Consider the following 18918-nt stretch of genomic DNA (forward strand, 5'->3'; position numbering starts at 1 on the left):
TCCTAACCATGGTCCCTGCGGATCGGATCATCCATATAATATACAAACAAAAACTCCAGATATTTGATCTCTTTCTCTTTGAATGATATCTCAATTTCAGTGACAGTTTCATTAGATATCTAACAATTAGAAACCCTATTTTTTTATGATCCAGTTCCTCCACCACCGCGAACCCTAGTTAAATTTAGGCATGATACACTTTTCAGTTATTAGGAGAATCCAAGTCTCTCTTTTGGGTCCAGGATAGATCTCTCGAAAATCTTTTTTTCCTTTTGCAAGATATAGGAGCGGAACAATAAACCTATTGATATTGGAAGACTCAAAAGATTCTTCCAATGTTTCATTTCCAGGTCCAATAAAATTCATATGTATAGGAAGAAGCCTGTCAAATAGAGATTTTTTCTTTCCATCATCTTTATAGATGTAGCTTGGAGTGATGCATGCATCATGCCTTATATGGTCAAGTGCAATTGAATAATGCAGTAGCATAATTCGAAAATGAAGCATGTGAGATACGTTGGAAAGGATTGATCATGCGACATAATTGATTATCCTTCTATCATATAATACCTTATTTGATGGAAAGAACATTATAGAATGTCCAATCGATACACATCTTGCAAAATTTTAACCCTTTTTGTTTAGGTCCTAAATAGAACATTGTAAAGATTTGTCACCAATGGAATATGCTTTTTAGTAGGCCAGTTAAGCAAGAGGAATATGAATGATAATAATTGCCTGTTCCCTATCCCCTAACAGCTCTAATCATCAATTGCTGCAATATTGAGTTGTTGTTCCATCCACTAGATTTTGACCAAATCGTGTTCTCACGAGGTTTAAATTAAGAATATAATTTTTGATATCTTATGCCCAAAATTAAATGCAAATGGAGGGGATCGAGGTGTTAGCCAGTGAAGGATCTTGTTGTGAGTATTACGTCTTGAGATTGAACTTTGGCTTCATCACGAAATAGAAGATTTAAGGGGACTAATTATCTTTTAATTTTACTTACCCATTTAAATATACTTTAAATTAAATAAAAGATAAATATATTTTTCCTTGCAGAAATATAAAAATCATTAATATAACCTCACAACTTAAATTTTTTGGCTGAATTATTCCTTTACATTTTTGCTTAGTCAAGCTCCTTTTAAATGGTCTTGCATCTTCAAATTAATATGAATATGTTTGATTGGATTTGATGCCATCACGTTTGTCCAAACGTCTCATTTTTTAAAAAATTTAGATCTCTCAATTAACAACAATTTGGCGTCTCTCTCTTTCAAACTGAAAGTGTCAAACATCTATATTTTATATACTTTAATTTAATTTTCATTACCAATATAAAATAATCTTCTATCAATTACACCAATACTCCTTAAATATATTTATTTTTTTATTTTTTCATATTTCACGTATTGAAAAGTACCCTGCTTGATAGTTAAAACTAAATAAAAAAACCTGGCAAACAAATTACAAATGGTACAAATTAACAAATAAGAAAATTATTGTACATAGAGATCGCATGTCCAGAAATATAAACAATGACGTACAAGAAAAGTAATTTTATTTTGGTATCAATTATTTTCAGGTTCCTTCTTCACAATCTCGTCAATCACGGGTTCAACGAAGGATTCTAAATTATCGAGGTCATTCTTGACATTTTCAACCTGTTTCATTAACCAAGTCATTTAAAATAGAAGCAAAAAATAATCAGCTCTCACTTGTAAAATTTGTAAATCTATGTGATCAAATATTAGTAATGGTGAATTGTAATTTATAGTAGAGTAAATATCTTTTTTGGTTCTCAGTAAATTTCACGATGCCCACTTTAGTCCCTAGCAAGTAAAAAGGCTCATCGTGGTCACTAAAAAATTCAAAATGAACCTATTTTAGTCCTTCTGAGAGACTAATATGGGTTTTTTTTGAATTTGTGAGGGACCACGATTTCAACTAAATCGGTCCATTTTGAATTTCTTAGGGACCCTTTTTATTTGCTAGGGACTAAAGCGGGTATTGTGAAATTTGCTGAAGATCAAAAAGTGTATTTACTCTTTATAGTACCTTGTGTATAAACTCTTCTGCTAGTTGAGCATCATGAGCAACCTGTTTGGATGCATGTTCTACCATTAAAGCTGCTTTCTGTAGATTACCATCTTGAGGAAGCATCTCTGCTACATCTTCAGATACCTTTTCTGCTACTGTAGCCACTTTTTGTACTACTTCTGCTACCTTTTCAACCTCTTCAACCACAACCTCTGCCTCTCCTGAATGCATCCATGCACATTTTGTTAACAAATAATGTAATTCTCAAAGTAAGGCAATTCCCACTTCACATGACTCCTCAACTTACACAGTAGGTTGGAGAAATGATTAATTATACGTGACCTTATCTTTGCATTTTTGCAAAGTAACTTTATCTTTGCATTTTTGCAAAGAAACGGTTTTTCAGACTTGAACGTGTGACCTTTCGGTCAAAAGAAACAACTTTACTAATGTTCAAGACTCACCTTCTAATTATCAGAATGAATATGGAAAAATTAAGAAAGTAGCTAGTTTGTTAAATATTCTGTGTATATAATGATATACCTTCTATTCTTTGTAGTTTTTCCACATATTTCCAGAAAGGTAGCACGAGAGAAAGTACCGAGCCCAAAACCCATCTTAGCCTGCATGATCATAATTAAATTCTCAATGTTTTTAAACAGTTATAATTTCCATTCATTGTTGGTTAATACTCCCAATTCTCCTTTATTTTTAGGTGAATTTTGCAATTGAAGGTGGATCAATGATTTAGTTATTCATGGAAACAATTGGTTGTGTCACTAAAATGGTTTTGTTTGGTTTTGTAATTATAGTAGTAGTAAGGGATGTTAGTTCATACCAGTGAGGGAAGGTGAAAATTGTAGAAGCAGGGGCTTCAGGTTGAACCTTGACCTTCTTTGCTCTAGAAATATAGGTTGAAATCAAATTTCAGCATGTAAATTCAATAATCAGATTAATGGAATTGATTGAAGATGAAAAGAGAATGAAGGTATTGGGTAGTTAAGTTACCCATTTGCATTAATTTTTGTGTTGCTATTGGTGCTAAAGAACTGCATACTAGGATGCAACCAATAACAACTTTCAACCCTTGTTGTTGACATAATTGGACTGTTTCTCTTGAACCCACCATAGCTTGATTGAAATCTGCTAGCATGAACTACATCAAGAACACTTTTGAATTTCAGAGTTATCCATGAGCCTCTTGTTGACATGTTGAATAGATTTTCAGTTTCTTCCTCAACAGCTGGAATGAGAAAAGATGATCGACCCTTGCCAGAGTTACTTTCTAGTTTAAAATAACCAATTCGATTTTAAAGAATTAAAGATGCCTAAGGCATTTACGTGTGGGATTGGTTACACTTGCAGGCCAAGTACTAGGAAGAAAGCACTGGATAAGAATAAAAAAGTATGCCAAAGTGTTGAAAAAATAGTAAGGTAAAATTTTGGAAATGAATTTGGTTGCTACAAGCAAAAGTTATGGCCTAAAAAATGGAAACGTACGCTAAGTATTGGATATGTCATGTGGTTTCTTCACTTCCTTGTACGTTAAAACCTTCTGGCTTTGAAGGCAAAACTTGTGGTGTTTTCTTCTCCCTTCTGACCTAAGTTGCTTTCTGAAATTAGGCCTTTGTCATTCTTTTGGTCATCTAGATTAGTTTCTTTCTATAACATGCAACAAAAACATGAAAAAGGGTTGAATACTTGAATACTTTGAGCAGGGAAAGAAATATAGCAAACCTTGATTTGTGGGATGTTCATTCATTGATTTGGACATTTGGTAGTTAGGTCTGAACAGGGGCAAAGACAATTTTTTCCTGAAATTTTGTCCAATTCAAGGTTATGAAAAAAAATAAAAAAATTGTTCTGGCACGTAGAAAAAGATGTGAGAACATTAAAAAGTGAAAAGGAATATTTTTTGGGCCTTGCCCCTCGTGTTGACCAAAAAAATATATGGACTTTATTAATCTCGTACAATAGGAAAGAAGCTCTCTCATACTATGAGACAATCATGTGTGGGCCCCACTACTTATAGAAAAAGATAAAAAAGTAACACAAAGAGCGATGTATGTGTATGAGAGAAAAATACTCTCCTACAACACAAGAGTATATTCCAATATATATATATATATATATATATATATATATATATATATATATATATATATATATATATATTTAATTTTGATATAAGATTAATAAGTCTTATTTTTATTTTATTTTTTAAAAATATTTTTATCTTGGCCATTGATATCTATATATTTGACGTTTATAGTTTATTTAGAATTAATAATTAATTAATAGATATAATTATTACAATTGTCAAATATATTGGAGATTAACAGTTAGAATGAGGCATGAGACTTATTAATTTTATAGCGAAGTCAAAAAGTCTTTCCTCAAAAGTTAAATATACCAAAAGGAAAAGAGAAAAAAACTGAGCGGAAGTTTTTTTTTTTTTTTTAGTAAATGACACCGTAATATAATGTACTAAAATGTAATAAATTGAATGTACACGAAAAAATAGAAAATATACTTGAAATTAATTTTGTGATTGGTGAAGAATAAACTGACCGAAGGACATAATTATAAAGAATATGGTTTTATATTAATATCTCTAAGAATAATAATACATTTTAGCAAACCAAGTCTGTGCCTTCTTAACCATTAATATTACACGTCTTTCTTTGTCAAATGTACGTATTCATCGGACTTTTCTTTATGTATTCTCACTTTGACACTCTTCAGCATCATCATTGGTCCAATGAACATTTTATGATTTTCTGTCAAAACATCTTTTCATTCAAATTATTAAAAGGAATTTTTGAACATTTTTTTATTTAGCGGTAACACCTCTAAAATTATGAGAGATCTCTAAGTTCCAATCTTTTTTATTTTATTTTAAAGACACCAAGTTCCAATCCTAATCCAGCATCGTTTTGATTTGTTTGGGAGTGTGGCTTATTATGAGAGATTTAGGAAAAAATATTTCTGTTGATCATGTTTATCTTGTCCATCCAATTGCCAACATGACAATTTAAAATTTAGAAATAATGAACCTCACTCAGATGCCCCTTCACAAGTCACAACTCTTAATGAGGGAGACATTTGGGAGGTTGACCGAGTTATTTCGACAAAAAAAAAAAAAAAAAAACATTGAATCAACGTTATTATTATCTAAAAAGTGTTTGTTATTTTAAATCACATAATTTATGTTATTTCATTTTTATAAAGAAGTGAGATTCACATCTTTTTTTTTATTCTTTCTTTCTCTTTATCTATTTCTTTCGCTCAATTAAAATGATATAAATTTACATTCGTTAAAATGATACATACTTTTTTCTATTATTGTATTTACGATCAGTGGCTTCATTGCCGGCAATGAAAGTGATTGGGAAAAAAGTCGGTTAAAAAATGGGATTGAAAAAAAAAAAAATTGAAGAAAGCATAAGGAGAATATTGTGCTTGAATATTCTTAAAATTAATAGATATATATAACCATATCTTCGGATATAAGACTAGACTAATTAATTAATGTCATTGAGATATCTTTCATATTAGTTATTTTTTTATGATTTCTTGGAGCATGAAGTATGTAGCGCACTTGTGTCCAAAAGGTTATTGAGAAAATTCTCTAAGGGTACCTGAATTGATAAATGAGCTTTCAATGATTTGCTTACACGAGAAGTTTAAATTTTGCCGCAAATAAATTATTAAAAAAAATTTGGGGTCTAGAGAACATGCCTCTCTCCTTAAATGAAGGATTAGTTTTATTTTTCTTCCGATAACTAAGCTCAATGCATCCGTTGTTCTAATGAAGAATAGCCTTCGAGCCGTATTTCAAAAATAAAGTAATATGAGGAGGTTGAATCAAAATACATTCAACTTAAACCAAAAAAAAAAGTCATTGAGAGAGTGTTTTAAGAAGTTCTTATATAATCATATACTATTACAAGTGGAAGCCACATTACTCTTTAGCATCTTCAATGGCTAACTAAAGTATCTTATATAACATGGAGTCTCATCTACATATATATTTTATGAGTGCAATTTTTTTGCCAGACTGCACAGTTTTATTGGGTACAGCAGATACAAGTAAGTGGATCACATTTATTTTATTTTAAAAAAAAAATATTAGGATCCAAAATCGTATCCTATTATTACTGCAAAAGTTTTTTTTTTTTTTCAGTGACAAGAGAGTTATAAAACACATATTTTATTCATAATACCCTTATTATTGTAGTTAATAATATACGAATTATCAGTGACTTTTCAGGTCTCTTTTTTTAATGTAGTAGGTTGGGCTGGGCTGGAGTAAAGTGAGCCCAAGTATACCGACATCAGCCGCCATGAAAATGAAATCTAAGACAAACCAAACGTAAAAGTCAAAACAAGCAACGCGTACAAGATTAACCTAACACACACACAAAAAAAAGCATAGTTTTCTTCCTCTTCACACGATTCCAAAGTCAAACTTTCAATCCAAACTTCCTCAAACCATTCCAATGTTGTTTTGATGCTTGCTCTCTTTCCCTTCAGACCCAAACCCCAGTCTCTGATATGGGGCTTCTTCCCAGAAAGTTGTTAACTGAACCTGACTGTGATTTCTTCTGTCATAAGGAACAGTCTTGTTCATCAGTATCTATTTGTGATGCTTGCCTCTCCGCCTGCTATAACTTTTACCCTCCACCACCACCACCAGGTTTATATAAAGATCAAAGCAAACACCACAAAATCTCAACCTATTTGATTATCACTATTGCTATTGCAGCTACTGCTTTCTTTGTTGTTTGCTGCTACGCCATCTATGCCAAGTTTTTCTCAGGTTGGAACAGGTCAAGGAGGAGAGGTTTATCACAGCAACAAACAGAAGATGATTTTGTTGATGAAGAACATGGTCCTGTTGTGGACCACCCCATCTGGTACATCCGCACCACTGGTCTTCAACAATCAATTATCAGTGCCATCACCGTTTGTAAGTATAAGAAAGGTGAAGGCTTGATTGAAGGAACAGATTGTTCTGTTTGTTTGAGTGAGTTTCAAGAGGATGAGAATCTAAGACTTTTGCCAAAGTGTAACCATGCTTTTCATTTGCCTTGTATTGATACTTGGCTTAGATCACATACCAATTGCCCCATGTGCCGGGCTCCTATTGTTACCAACCATGCAAGGATTCCATCTATGGAGCCTAATAATGTTTTTGATTCAAGTTCTGTGGAAAACAACACCCAGATGGAAGTTTTGGAAAATGGTGGTGGAATGGAAAATAGTGCTTCTCAGTTGAGGAATGGAGAAGAGGAACAAGGGCAAGAAGTTGAGGATATGAGAAGGGTATGTGAAAGTGAGAACTCAGCTGCAGATGTAGTAAACATACAGCCAAGAAGATCAGTGTCTTTGGATTCTTCTTCTGCTGCTAAGATCAGTCTTGCTCTCGCCACTGTTGAATCTCATGGGGAAGTCAATGAACAAATTGTTTCAAGGAGTGTTGCAAAAGGTAGTTCTTCTTCAAGGACAAGAAATCTTCTGAGTGCACCTAGTTCAATGAAGAGGTCACGATCCTTCAATGGAAAACATCTACTATCTTGGTATAGCCGCAGCCAAAAGAAGCCAAATGCTCCACTAAGAAGCTTTTGATTGTCCTCTTTGGCACAGGTCAGTTCTAACTCTCAACAAGCTGAGAGTTTGAGAGGTTTCTATATGAATCAAATAAGTTATGTGATGATCATGTGTGTAATAGCAAAGCAAAAGGTCACAAACAAATTGAAGATTATCCTTGCTAAGTTTTGCTCAGAAGGTACCAGAGTCACATATGATGTATATTCTGGCTTTTTAGAGCGAAACATCAAAATGTATGTAGGCCTTTTATTCATCCAAAGTGATGCATGGATGCTGAAATTAAATGCAGGGCACCTTATATTGATTTTGGGGTTTCCTATCTAAACAATTTAATCACTTAATGTACAATATTATCCACTTGCGAAAATTTGTATGAAACATTGTTTGCACTTTTTGATCATAGACGACAGTTAAAAAGAAAAAAGAAAAAGGATGTTGCTGTAATTGCAATTATCAGCAGAATGCACCTATTTTCAATTGAAAAGTTCACATTATCCTGTTATAGTAGAAGTTAGAAAAATCCAAGTGCTCCTCCTCTGAAAAGCATTTGCTTGTTCTACTATGTCATGTTAGATTCACCTGCAATCTGAATTATACCTGGATCTGTAAATCTCCCTTTGAAGCTAGAGTTTGAGAGTTTTCTGGATGCATCAAATAAGTTATTAATAACAAAAACTAAAGTAGCAAATAAAATGCAGGTTCTCTTTGTCAGAATTTTCCCAGAAAAATGCTGGATATCATATATTTGCTTGACGATCTTGCTAAGTGTTACTGTGATGCAGTCTTTTGTTGCAGGGGTGGAAAAATTGATCTAGTGATCTTCTTCTTGATGATAAATAAGACTATAAAATAAACTTTCAGCTGATTTTGGCAATAAGGCATAGTTCATTGAGGCGATACTATTTAGAAGTATGGGTAAGTTTTCATTACTATGAAAAACTGGGAAAAATACATGAAGGGAAAAAAATATATAGCACATGTTGATGACACACCTATGTGGAAGAACAGAAATAACTAGCTAATTTTAATTTTTTGTATTCGACATCCATTATTTTTCTATTTTATTTTTTCATGCGAAACGTTCAAAAGATAGACTTTATACCTTCTCTATTAATGTTTTAAACAATGTCCCAACTAGAGAACTGTTGAAAACAGTGACTCAAGGTTTAACAAGTTTAATCGATTGAACCCGATGACTTATGAATATTACAATCCTTGTTTTTTCTTGTTGTGGAAATGATTACACAATGAATTTTTAAAATTTAAATTGCACACAAAACTTAATATAATATTATAAGTGGGCCACTAAAGAAACAATATTATGCGTATACTTGACGTTTTAATCTCAATTTTTTAAATATTATTAATGTTTGATGTATATAAACACTAAATAAATACATTATTTAATATTTGAGTGAGGTGATATAATCAATATTTGAGTGTGTTAAGAACAAGATATAACTAGCTATAATAAAATAGTAAAAAATTTCACCAAAAATATAGTTAAATTTGGTTAATTAATATCGTATAATTGTGTGAATCAATCAAGGAAATGAAGCATTGATGGGATAACTTCATACTTTTCAGCTACCAAAATGTTACTTGTACAATTTACTCAGCTATCTAGGTCGGTCGTTGATCTGAAAAGAAAGAAAGAAAGAAAGAAAGAAAGAAAGAAAGGAAAAATTATAAGAACTATAAAGAGAATAGTTTATGTATTACGTGAGGAAGGATACACTGTAAATAACGTTACTCTTTCGGCTAAAAAGTAAAAACTATAGGCGCAAATCCACATATGGTCTTTCGATTAGATTTGAACATTTAAAATAAAGCAACACTGATGCGTAAAACATACATACAAAACTCAGAGACATTAAACTATAACCGGTATATTTTAACTTGATGAAAAAAAATCATAGGATAGAGTTTTATGAGAATCTTGTCGGTGCATGTATATTCCGAAAGGTATATACTCAAAATCCACATATTATATTTCATTATGCAAGTTAGGCAGCATTATAGAAAGAGGTGCATAGATGGACCACTAAAGTTGTAGAACTACAAACAGAAAACATGAGGTGGCTGATGACATCTATATTAGACACGTTTCAGATGACCATAAACCGAGTAAGGAAGAGAACAGATAAGCAGAGACCTCATTCGTTGAACTTGAAGAGGCAGGGCCTAATGATATTGGTGACTTCACCCTCTCTTTTCATTACCAGTTTCAATAATGGCTTCAACTGCTCCTGAGGTTAGCCCAAAATCCAACAAGAGAAATAGTTTCACAAGCGTGAAAGAACTATCTCAATCACCAGAACTCACCTCAATCCCATCCTCATACACCTTTACCCCCAACCAAGATGATGAAATAGTAACAGACCCTGATAAGGATGATCCAATCCCTATCATTGACTATTCCCTCATGGTCACAGGTACACCTGATCAACGAGCCAATACCATCCATGACATAAAAAAAGCTTGTGAGCAGTGGGGAATCTTCATGCTGATCAACCACTCTGTGTCAAAGTGCCTCATGGAGAAAATGGTCGATGAAGTTTTAACCTTTTTCAATCTTAAAGAGGAAGAGAAGCAAGAGTATGCAGGTAAACAAGTAATTGACCCAATAAGGTACGGCACCAGCTTCAACGTTTCAATGGACAAAGTCTTATTCTGGAGGGACTTCCTTAAAATCGTGGTGCACCCAGAATTTCACTCACCTGATAAACCAGCTGGATTCAGGTTTTAGCTTATTCTCCACCACTTTTTCTTGTAACTAACTCTAAAACCCTATTTGCTAGACTTAGGCAGAGATAAACAGAGAAAATGTGCTAAGTATTAACCATTAAGCCTAAGATATTATGTACACTAAATTCACCATTTTGTTGTTGAAGGGATACATGTGAAGAGTACTGCAGAAGAACCTGGAAAGTGGGAAGGGAACTACTCAAGGGAATATCAGAAAGCTTGGGATTGGAAGCCAATTACATAGACAGGACAATGAACATGGATTCTGGTTTGCAAATGATAGCAGCAAATCTTTACCCACCTTGTCCACAGCCTGAGCTTGCAATGGGAATCCCCCCACATTCTGATCATGGCCTCTTGAACCTCTTAATGCAGAATGGGGTTAGTGGCCTTCAAGTGCTTCACAATGGAAAGTGGATTAATGTTACTTCCACCCCGAACTGCTTCATAGTCATTGTGTCTGATCATCTTGAGGTGCTTACTAACATAACCCTGGTTGCCTATGCATTTTGTTTCTTTGCTAATAGTGATTTTGATTTTGTGATAACGTCTTACCCTTTTGTTTTTGCAATAGATTATGAGCAATGGAAAGTACAGAAGTGTATTACATCGAGCAGTTGTGAGTAACAAAGCTACTAGAATGTCATTGGCAGTAGTAATTGCACCATCCTTGGACACTCTGGTGGAACCAGCTTCAGAGCTGGTAGATAATCAAAGCAATCCACCAGCATATGTTGGGATGAAACATAGAGACTACATGGAACTTCAGCGAAGCAACCAACTTTATGGGAAGTCTGTGCTAAACAAAGTTAAAATCTGAATTTGAATGAGCTCAAGTGATAGGCTCATAAATTTTATGTTTGTGACAAATATTTTGTAAAATATAATAAGGTTGTGTTTGGCTAGGTTGTCAGTACGCGCCGCTAAACCGCTACCGTAGTGAGTAGCGGTAGTCGACCGCGACGCTACGCGACATTGGCCATAGCGGAAGGTAGCGGCGTAGCATAGCAGCAATACCGTTACCCGCTACACCGTTACACCATTCCCATGTTGGAATTTGATGGATAATCCGGAGATGATGATTATTTTCTTCATTAGTTCACTTCTTGTACTTGACTATTTGACAATTTTATTGTTCATTTGTGTTTAGTTTTGGATCCTTCCTTTATGTTCCTTGTATTTGACATTGATTGTGGAATTATGTGTTTGATTTTGTGTGACTTCTTATGTTTGAGCATTAATACTAAAAGCAGTATTGCTTGGTTTCGTAACTGTTAGTATAATATATGTGGAATTAATACTTCACCGTAGCGACAATACTGCTACCCGCTACACCGTTATACCATTTTCGAGATCGGCCATTACCGGCCGCTAACTGCTACTGACAACTATGGTGTTTGGATAAGTCATTTAAAGGGAGGAATGAAATTTAGTGCATGTGAAATACTCTATTTTAAAATGTCCTGTGTGGATGATAAGAAAGAATTTTTTTTAATTTCTATGGTATTTTGATTGGGTATTTTCTGTTGGGATATTCAAATGTGATGAGTTCCACATCAGTTAGTTATGAGTTAAGTGAAATGGATGGACCCATGAACCCAATGCCTTAAGGATATGTTTTAAAATTTGATCCGGTCATTGACTCGATTGAAATAACGAGTCGTTGGTTCAACCGGATTCAATAACATATACTGTTCACTTATGAAAATAAGATAAGAAACATAATCCCATTTTTTAATCTTGTTTCGAGTTTATGAAAGACAAGAGGTCATTTATGATATTTGATGGGATGGGCGCCAAAAAAAAAAAAATAGGAATAAGTTTGCCTGAGTTCAGACAAATAACAACTGAAAGAAGCAAAATATTTTCTTCTGAGTTTGCTGCCACATTGAATGGAGCCACCGAAAATCCAGCTGCTGAGCGAGTCGGCGGTGAACCGAATTGCCGCCAGCGAGGTGATCCAATGCCCTGTCTCCTCCGTGAAGGAGCTGGTGGAGAACAGCCACGGAAATGTAACAGAGGAAATGGAACTATCTATGGATTGAGAAAAAAAGAAGTAACTGAAAAACACCTTTTGTTGTATATAGATACTAAGTGACGAACTCTGTTTTGTGAAGAAAAACCAAAGATCAGAAAATTCATAGAACCTCAGTAACCAATCAACACCTAACTAAGAGTGTTGTAGATGTGCTGTAGTTGAACTATTCCATCAAACACATGGCGAGCATTGGATGTGCTCAACTTAAAATAAAAAAATAAAAAAATTGATGCTATTAGAACCAAAAAAGAGAGGTAAAGTATGAATTTAATAGACAATCTTCAGGGAACTGAGCATTTGCATTTAAAAATGACTACCCAAATACCCAGAATTCAATGAAATTTTAAGTATACCTGAATAACGCTGGAAGGACCACTTTCGACGGTGTTTCCTTACATTATCCAGATTTTACTACGAAATTGAAGCTTGTTGCACATCAAAGTCTCCGACGACGGCCACGGAATCCGAGTTCGTTATTATTCTCTTCTCACTCATTTTATCTTCAATTTCATCCATTGCGCTTTTGCGTTTGCGTTTTGGCGAATGATTATCGTGTTAACAGTTACTTAACTATAAAAGCAATTTTAGGTTGAACTTAAGTATGGCATTTGGCAGAATTTTATTAGATGAGTATTGAGTAGAATAGGGAACAAAGAAATAGGAGTGGATTTGAATACATACTTTAGCTATGATTTTTAGCGACAGATGACAATAAGATCCATAATCTGCCCACTATATAATTTATCAATATATATTTCCTCTATTTTCATGTCTAGTTCCCCACAAGATCAATCTTTCTAGGAAGAGAAATTTCATTAAAATGTCATTGTCACATATAACAAGGTCAATCACAAGAAGAAACAGAACACACAACATTTGCCCAAAATGGGTTATATACTTAAGGAAAAAAAAAATGTTACTAGGAAACTTGTTAAGTTATGTTATAAAGATAGGGATTGTGAGACCCTTACTTGTTTCAAAAAAACAAAATAAATGTGGGTCTCATAATTTCTATTTCTATAACATAACCTAACAAGTTTCTTACAACATTCTACTTCTATTTCATATACTTATATACCTGTTTGTTAAATGCAGGTAAAGTTGATGAGTTTGACGGACATTTTAATATCTCCACATGGTACTGAATTAACGAACATATTTCTGATGAAAAGAAACAGAAGTGTCATGGAATTTTTTCCCAAAGGTTGGCTAAAACTTGCTGGTGTTGGCCAATGTGTCTACCATTGGATAGCTAGCTGGTCAGGGATGAAAGTGTTACGATATAATAGATCGATATGTCTAATCATAGATTGGTATGTTAATATAGGATCTGTTTGCCCTCCCTCAGGTACTTATAGGAGAGGTACCCTAAAGGTAAGCGGATCACTGTGCACAATAATATAACGACATAGTCAAGGCGTGTGGTGTGTGCACAGTGACAAGCTAAGAGAGAGGTTTAGAGTGTGTGTACCTTATTGGTTTAAACTTATAGATGGGTTACTTGAAGGAGTGTACTTTTGGGCCTCTTAGGAATATTGGAGGCCCAAGTCCAACTGCTTAGCTGTCTGGATAGGATTGTCATTAATAGAAGATTCTTTTTCTTTTGGTGCTATTCTTTATTGGTCCTTATAGAATATGGATCTTTGTCAGGTCCATTACATAAAGATTTAAGAAGCTTCAATGAAGAGAAAAGCTACTAGTTCTACTGGTTGTGCTTGTAGCTAAATAGTCGTCACTTTTAAAACGACGTAAGTTTTTCTTATATGCTTTCATCACAGTTGTTCATTGTCAAGGTTATTGAATACTTAAAATGGCTCAAGTATAAGAGGATTTTGGTTTCTTTCATGCATTAGATTCTTCTCTTTTAAGTGGCAAAGAACCCTTTTAAGATTGTTTTTATTGATTTTATATATTGTAAAGACAAAGCTAAATGGAAACCACTGATTACTACAGCTATGTCTTAGGTGACCTCAATTAGATATAAGGGATTGTCTTTTCTCATGTTGCATAAAAGGAGAGTTATCTCCTACACACACATAGAGAAAAGAGAGGAGAGAGAATAAGGAAGAAAAAAAAAATTTAAAATGGGTCCCACGTTTACTTTGTGTCTTATGCATAAGATAACAATCTTATGTAACATAAGATTATTATTTCCCTAGATATAATGTGAATCTTCACATAAAAAAGTTATGGGAAGGAAATTGGAGTGGGTCTGGCTCATCATGTCTATTCTCTGATTATGGTGACATCCACGTGTGAGTTTATGATTGGCCAATGACTTGAAGCGTAATACACTTCAAATTTCTGTAACATAATACAAAGAAATAAAGTAAAAATTAAAACGCTTACATATTTAGTGTATTTTTTATTTAGCTTACTTTAAAAAAAAAAGGACAGATTTTTGAAAACTAAATAATTATTTTACACGTAAGATTCCCTCCACAGTTTTATAAATTATTGACTTCTTTCGACCTCATTAATCATGACTTAGATATAATTTTCGAGTTCCTTCCTTGGTAAGCGACATACAATCTTATCATAAACCCTCAATGAGGTTTGTAATCTTGGAGCACATTTTTAGTACTATTAGAGTACCTACTTCCTTACTAAAAACAGAAGAAACAAAAAAAGGATATGAGTCGAAATAACCATAATCATGTAGTAGTATATCTAAATTATTTTTTGTCGTATTTAGTAAATGATGTATCTAATACTCTGTACTCTTATAGCACTATAAATATTTTTTCTAACCTAAACTTTTATTTAGTAAAAAAAAACAAAGAACTCTAACCTACAAAAGTTTTCACATATCACAGTTTTGTCATGTCTATTGATATGGCTACACATTCTTTAAATTTTTTTAAGACTGATTATTTGATAAGTACCACTTTAACCCAAAATCCTAAGGAGTTGAGTGAGATTTAATTATTTATTTATTTTTTATATCACACTAACACATCCTCTCACGAAAGAATCATTTGGGCTTGAAGCATGGATATAATACAGACCCCCTTTTTTGTCTACTTTGTGTTGCACATGCCCATTTTTTGGTTTACCTTGTGTTTTTTCTTAATTCCACCTAAAAGTGGGGGCGATGAGGTCGAACTCATGACCTCCTGATCACTCCAGCTCTGATACTATGACAAGTACCACTCCAACCCAAAACCTTAAAGCATAATGACCATATATTGTAAATGATGAATTTACAAAATTATTAAGGAATAATGTGCATTAATGAAGAATTAATTATATGAGAGTTCTAATTAAAAGAATCAAAGTCACCTTCTGAAAACAAGTTAAAAAAATGACAGTTAAGGGATAAAATACGGGTAGACAAAGTTAATGAAAGTTAAAAATAAAATAGTCAATATTACCACAAAAATATTATAAGTCAATATGTTAAGTTTGAAAGAGAGTTAAGTGAGTGGGATAGATAAGTTTTATCCACTTGGGTATTTTGAATCTATTTAAATGTTAAGAAACACTCCCTCTCTTTTCTCTCGCAGATAGCCCCTCTTCTTACGCCAAGGAAGAGCTTTCTTCTCCTTTCCATCTTGTTACATTCCAATCCTCTAGAAACAGGAGAGATAAACCTCAATCTTCCTCTCCTTCATGTTGAGATATTCAAGTGTGATGAGTCCCACATTGGTTGGTAATGAGCTAAGTGAAGAGTATATAAGTGAAAGGACCCATGAACCTAATGCCTTAAGGTTTTGGGTTGAGACATGGTGTCAGATCCACTTGCTACGGTTGGTGTAGCCTTAGCTCATTGGTGGTGGTTCCCCGCCACGGGCTTCCCCTGGAACCGCTTGATATTGGAGTTTGAGGGAACGAATTTCCCAACAGTGGTATCGGAGCCGGATTGGGCTCGAGCTAGCCTAGTGATTGGCTAGGAGGCGGGTCGAGTACTTTGCGCTTCGGGTACTCGGTTGAGGGGGAGCATACCAATGGTGGGTTTCACACTTGAGGGGGAGATTGTTGAGATATTCAAGTGTGATGAGTCCCACATTGGTTGGTAATGAGCTAAGTGAAGAGTATATAAGTGAAAGGACCCATGAACCTAATGCCTTAAGGTTTTGGGTTGAGACATGGTGTCGGATCCACTTGCTACGGTTGGTGTAGCCTTAACTCATTAGTGGTGGTTCCCCGCCACGGGCTTCCCCTGGACCCGCTTGACATTGGAGTTTGAGGGAACGAATTTCCCAACACTTCACTCATACTTATCACTTCCACTTGGTGGTTGACTTGAGAAAAAAGAAATACCCACTTGAAGAGGGTTCATTTTTTGATTGGTCATGGACTGAGGAAGAACAAGAGTGTAGGAAGCTTGTAATACCTTTCTTCTTGGTTGTGGAAGCTTCCAAGGTAATTACCCTAAACCCTTTGTTGGTTTTCATGAAGATATCATGATCTAGGGTTATATAAATTGGGGTTTTGATAAATGGAAAGGTAAAGCATGTAATCATGAGTTTAAATGCATGTTGGGTAGTTGGGAGAAGTAGATTATGGCTTTAAATGAGGTTACACTTCACAATAAATGCAGTTTTGTTGTCTGTTAAGAAATATTCGGATATTGGGAGTGTAATATTCAGATATCGATATCCCGATATAGTATTCGGATATGCATATCCGGATACGCTCGCAAGGAATATACGAATATTGTCCTGTTTTCGTGAAAAAATTGTATTTTCTCCCAAATAGAATCATGATTAAGGTTGTAGGACCCTTAAGAGATGTTAATGAACACTTGAAAGGTGAGTTAAGTCACAACTTAGTTAATCATTGAGTATGATTTAAGGAAAAAGTCCTAAAGGCTTAAATGGGTAAAAGATATGGTTGAATAATTAAATGCGATAGACTAGTTTATATACATATATGCTGATTGTCTTCACTTCTTGGAACTAGGTTGTGATCTTGTGAGAGATCGTGGTTGTGACCCCTTGGATACAAGGAGTACAAGAGGACATTGCTTGACAGGTAAACTTTCGGTTCTTGGGATTATCTGCCATTTGTTTCACCAAACTCCGAGGGATGATGGTTCTTTAATATGGTATGTTGAAAATGATTTGTTATATGGTGCATGTATATGTATGTATGTTTGTATGCCACACAAGACGACATTTCCTTGAGTGAGGCATAAGACTTCCTTTTGCATACTATAAGACAGTGTTTCCTCATACGAGTATGTTGCAAGATGGTGTTTCCTTGCGTAATGCATACATGTTGTATTCTCTGGTCAGTAGGGTTCTTTATTGCATACATTCATTGATATACATATTCTGATGCGTGCATTAGTTTTTATAATGTGATTATGCCTGAAGTGAGCCTAGGGGTGGAAGATCCCTCCAAGGAGGACCCCTAGTTTGCTGAGATGATTATCTTACCCCGCGTTATGATAATTACTATTTCAGGTACAATAGCTTATGGAGATGAGGCATCATATGGCAGAAGGCCAGAAGAGGGTTATTACTTGAAGTTATATATGATTGTCATTTTGTTGTGTACATGACATGTTTATGAGTTTTACAATCTTTTGAAATGTATATGTCATGATATTCTTTTGGAGAGTATAAGGGATGTTTATGCCATGTTGATAGTCTGTAGATGTTATTAGTGATGTATACACAGGTTTATGTTACTTATTTAATTACATCTCTTTTAAGTAGTTGATGTAATCATGTAAGTAACATTATGGACATCATTTTGAGACTTGATGGTTATGAGATAGCCTAGGCCATTGATGACTAGGCAACATGTTTTATAAAGACATAGTCGTGTGGATTTAAATTCGGAAGTTGCAATACATAAGGAGAAAGGAAAAAAATAATCCTTAAAATAAGTTAGTAGATTATTAAGTAAGCTTCCGCGTTTAACTGTTTAAACATGTTGTGCTTATTATCATATGTATGCAAATACACCGGGTGCACATGAGGTGCCACATAAGGCATTGTTTGAAACTTGATTTATTATTTTGTATCTTTTAATCTCTTTAACAAGAGTTGGGCAGCGGTTATGGGGAGCCTAATTAAGTAAGATTACCATCCAACATCAAATAGGTCTAAGTGACAAACTTACAACAAAGGGATCCGACACTATATGTCAACCCAAAACCTTAAGGCATTATGTGAGATTTAATTAATTATTGTGTATCTTTTGTATCTCTTTAAGGCATTCGCTCACGCAAGAGCCCTTTGGACTTGAAGCGTGGATATGACACTTGCCCTTTTTTGTTTTTTACCTTGTGATTTTCTTAATTCCGCATGAAAGTGTGGGGTAGTGAAGATCAAACTCATGATCTCCTAGCCACTTCATCTCTGATACCATAATAAGCGCCACTTCAACACAAAATCTTAAGGCATTGGGTTTATGGATCCTTTCACTTATATGTTCTATGCTTAACCCTTTCCTTCTCGACGCGGGACATTTTATTGCTCACTTGAATTCTCAACAAAACCAGAACACTAATCACCATC

General features: G+C 34.3%; 3 protein-coding genes across 3 annotated transcripts; 2 read left to right on the forward strand and 1 right to left on the reverse strand.

The window, feature by feature from the left end:
* Positions 1-1577: 1577 nt before the first annotated feature.
* LOC133300054 (uncharacterized) lies at positions 1578-3267 on the reverse strand. Its single transcript, XM_061499542.1, has 5 exons — positions 3055-3267; positions 2885-2947; positions 2590-2669; positions 2065-2267; positions 1578-1670 (listed from the first exon to the last, which is right to left on the reverse strand). The coding sequence occupies exons 1-5, from the start codon at positions 3255-3257 to the stop codon at positions 1578-1580; spliced, it is 642 nt and encodes a 213-aa protein (XP_061355526.1). The 5' UTR covers positions 3258-3267.
* A 3209-nt stretch (positions 3268-6476) lies between these two features.
* Positions 6477-8224, forward strand: LOC133300056 (E3 ubiquitin-protein ligase RING1-like). Its single transcript, XM_061499544.1, has one exon. The coding sequence runs from the start codon at positions 6604-6606 to the stop codon at positions 7675-7677; it is 1074 nt and encodes a 357-aa protein (XP_061355528.1). The 5' UTR covers positions 6477-6603; the 3' UTR covers positions 7678-8224.
* A 1581-nt stretch (positions 8225-9805) lies between these two features.
* On the forward strand, positions 9806-11634 carry LOC133300057 (2-oxoglutarate-dependent dioxygenase 19-like). Its single transcript, XM_061499545.1, has 3 exons — positions 9806-10401; positions 10554-10881; positions 10982-11634. Exons 1-3 carry the CDS (start codon positions 9893-9895, stop codon positions 11225-11227), a joined length of 1083 nt encoding a protein of 360 aa, XP_061355529.1. The 5' UTR covers positions 9806-9892; the 3' UTR covers positions 11228-11634.
* Positions 11635-18918: the final 7284 nt, after the last annotated feature.

Source organism: Gastrolobium bilobum, unplaced genomic scaffold, assembly GCF_033153095.1.
Source record: "Gastrolobium bilobum isolate Gb01-03AN ecotype WA unplaced genomic scaffold, APGP_CSIRO_Gbil_v1 utg4369, whole genome shotgun sequence".
NCBI lineage: Eukaryota > Viridiplantae > Streptophyta > Magnoliopsida > Fabales > Fabaceae > Gastrolobium > Gastrolobium bilobum.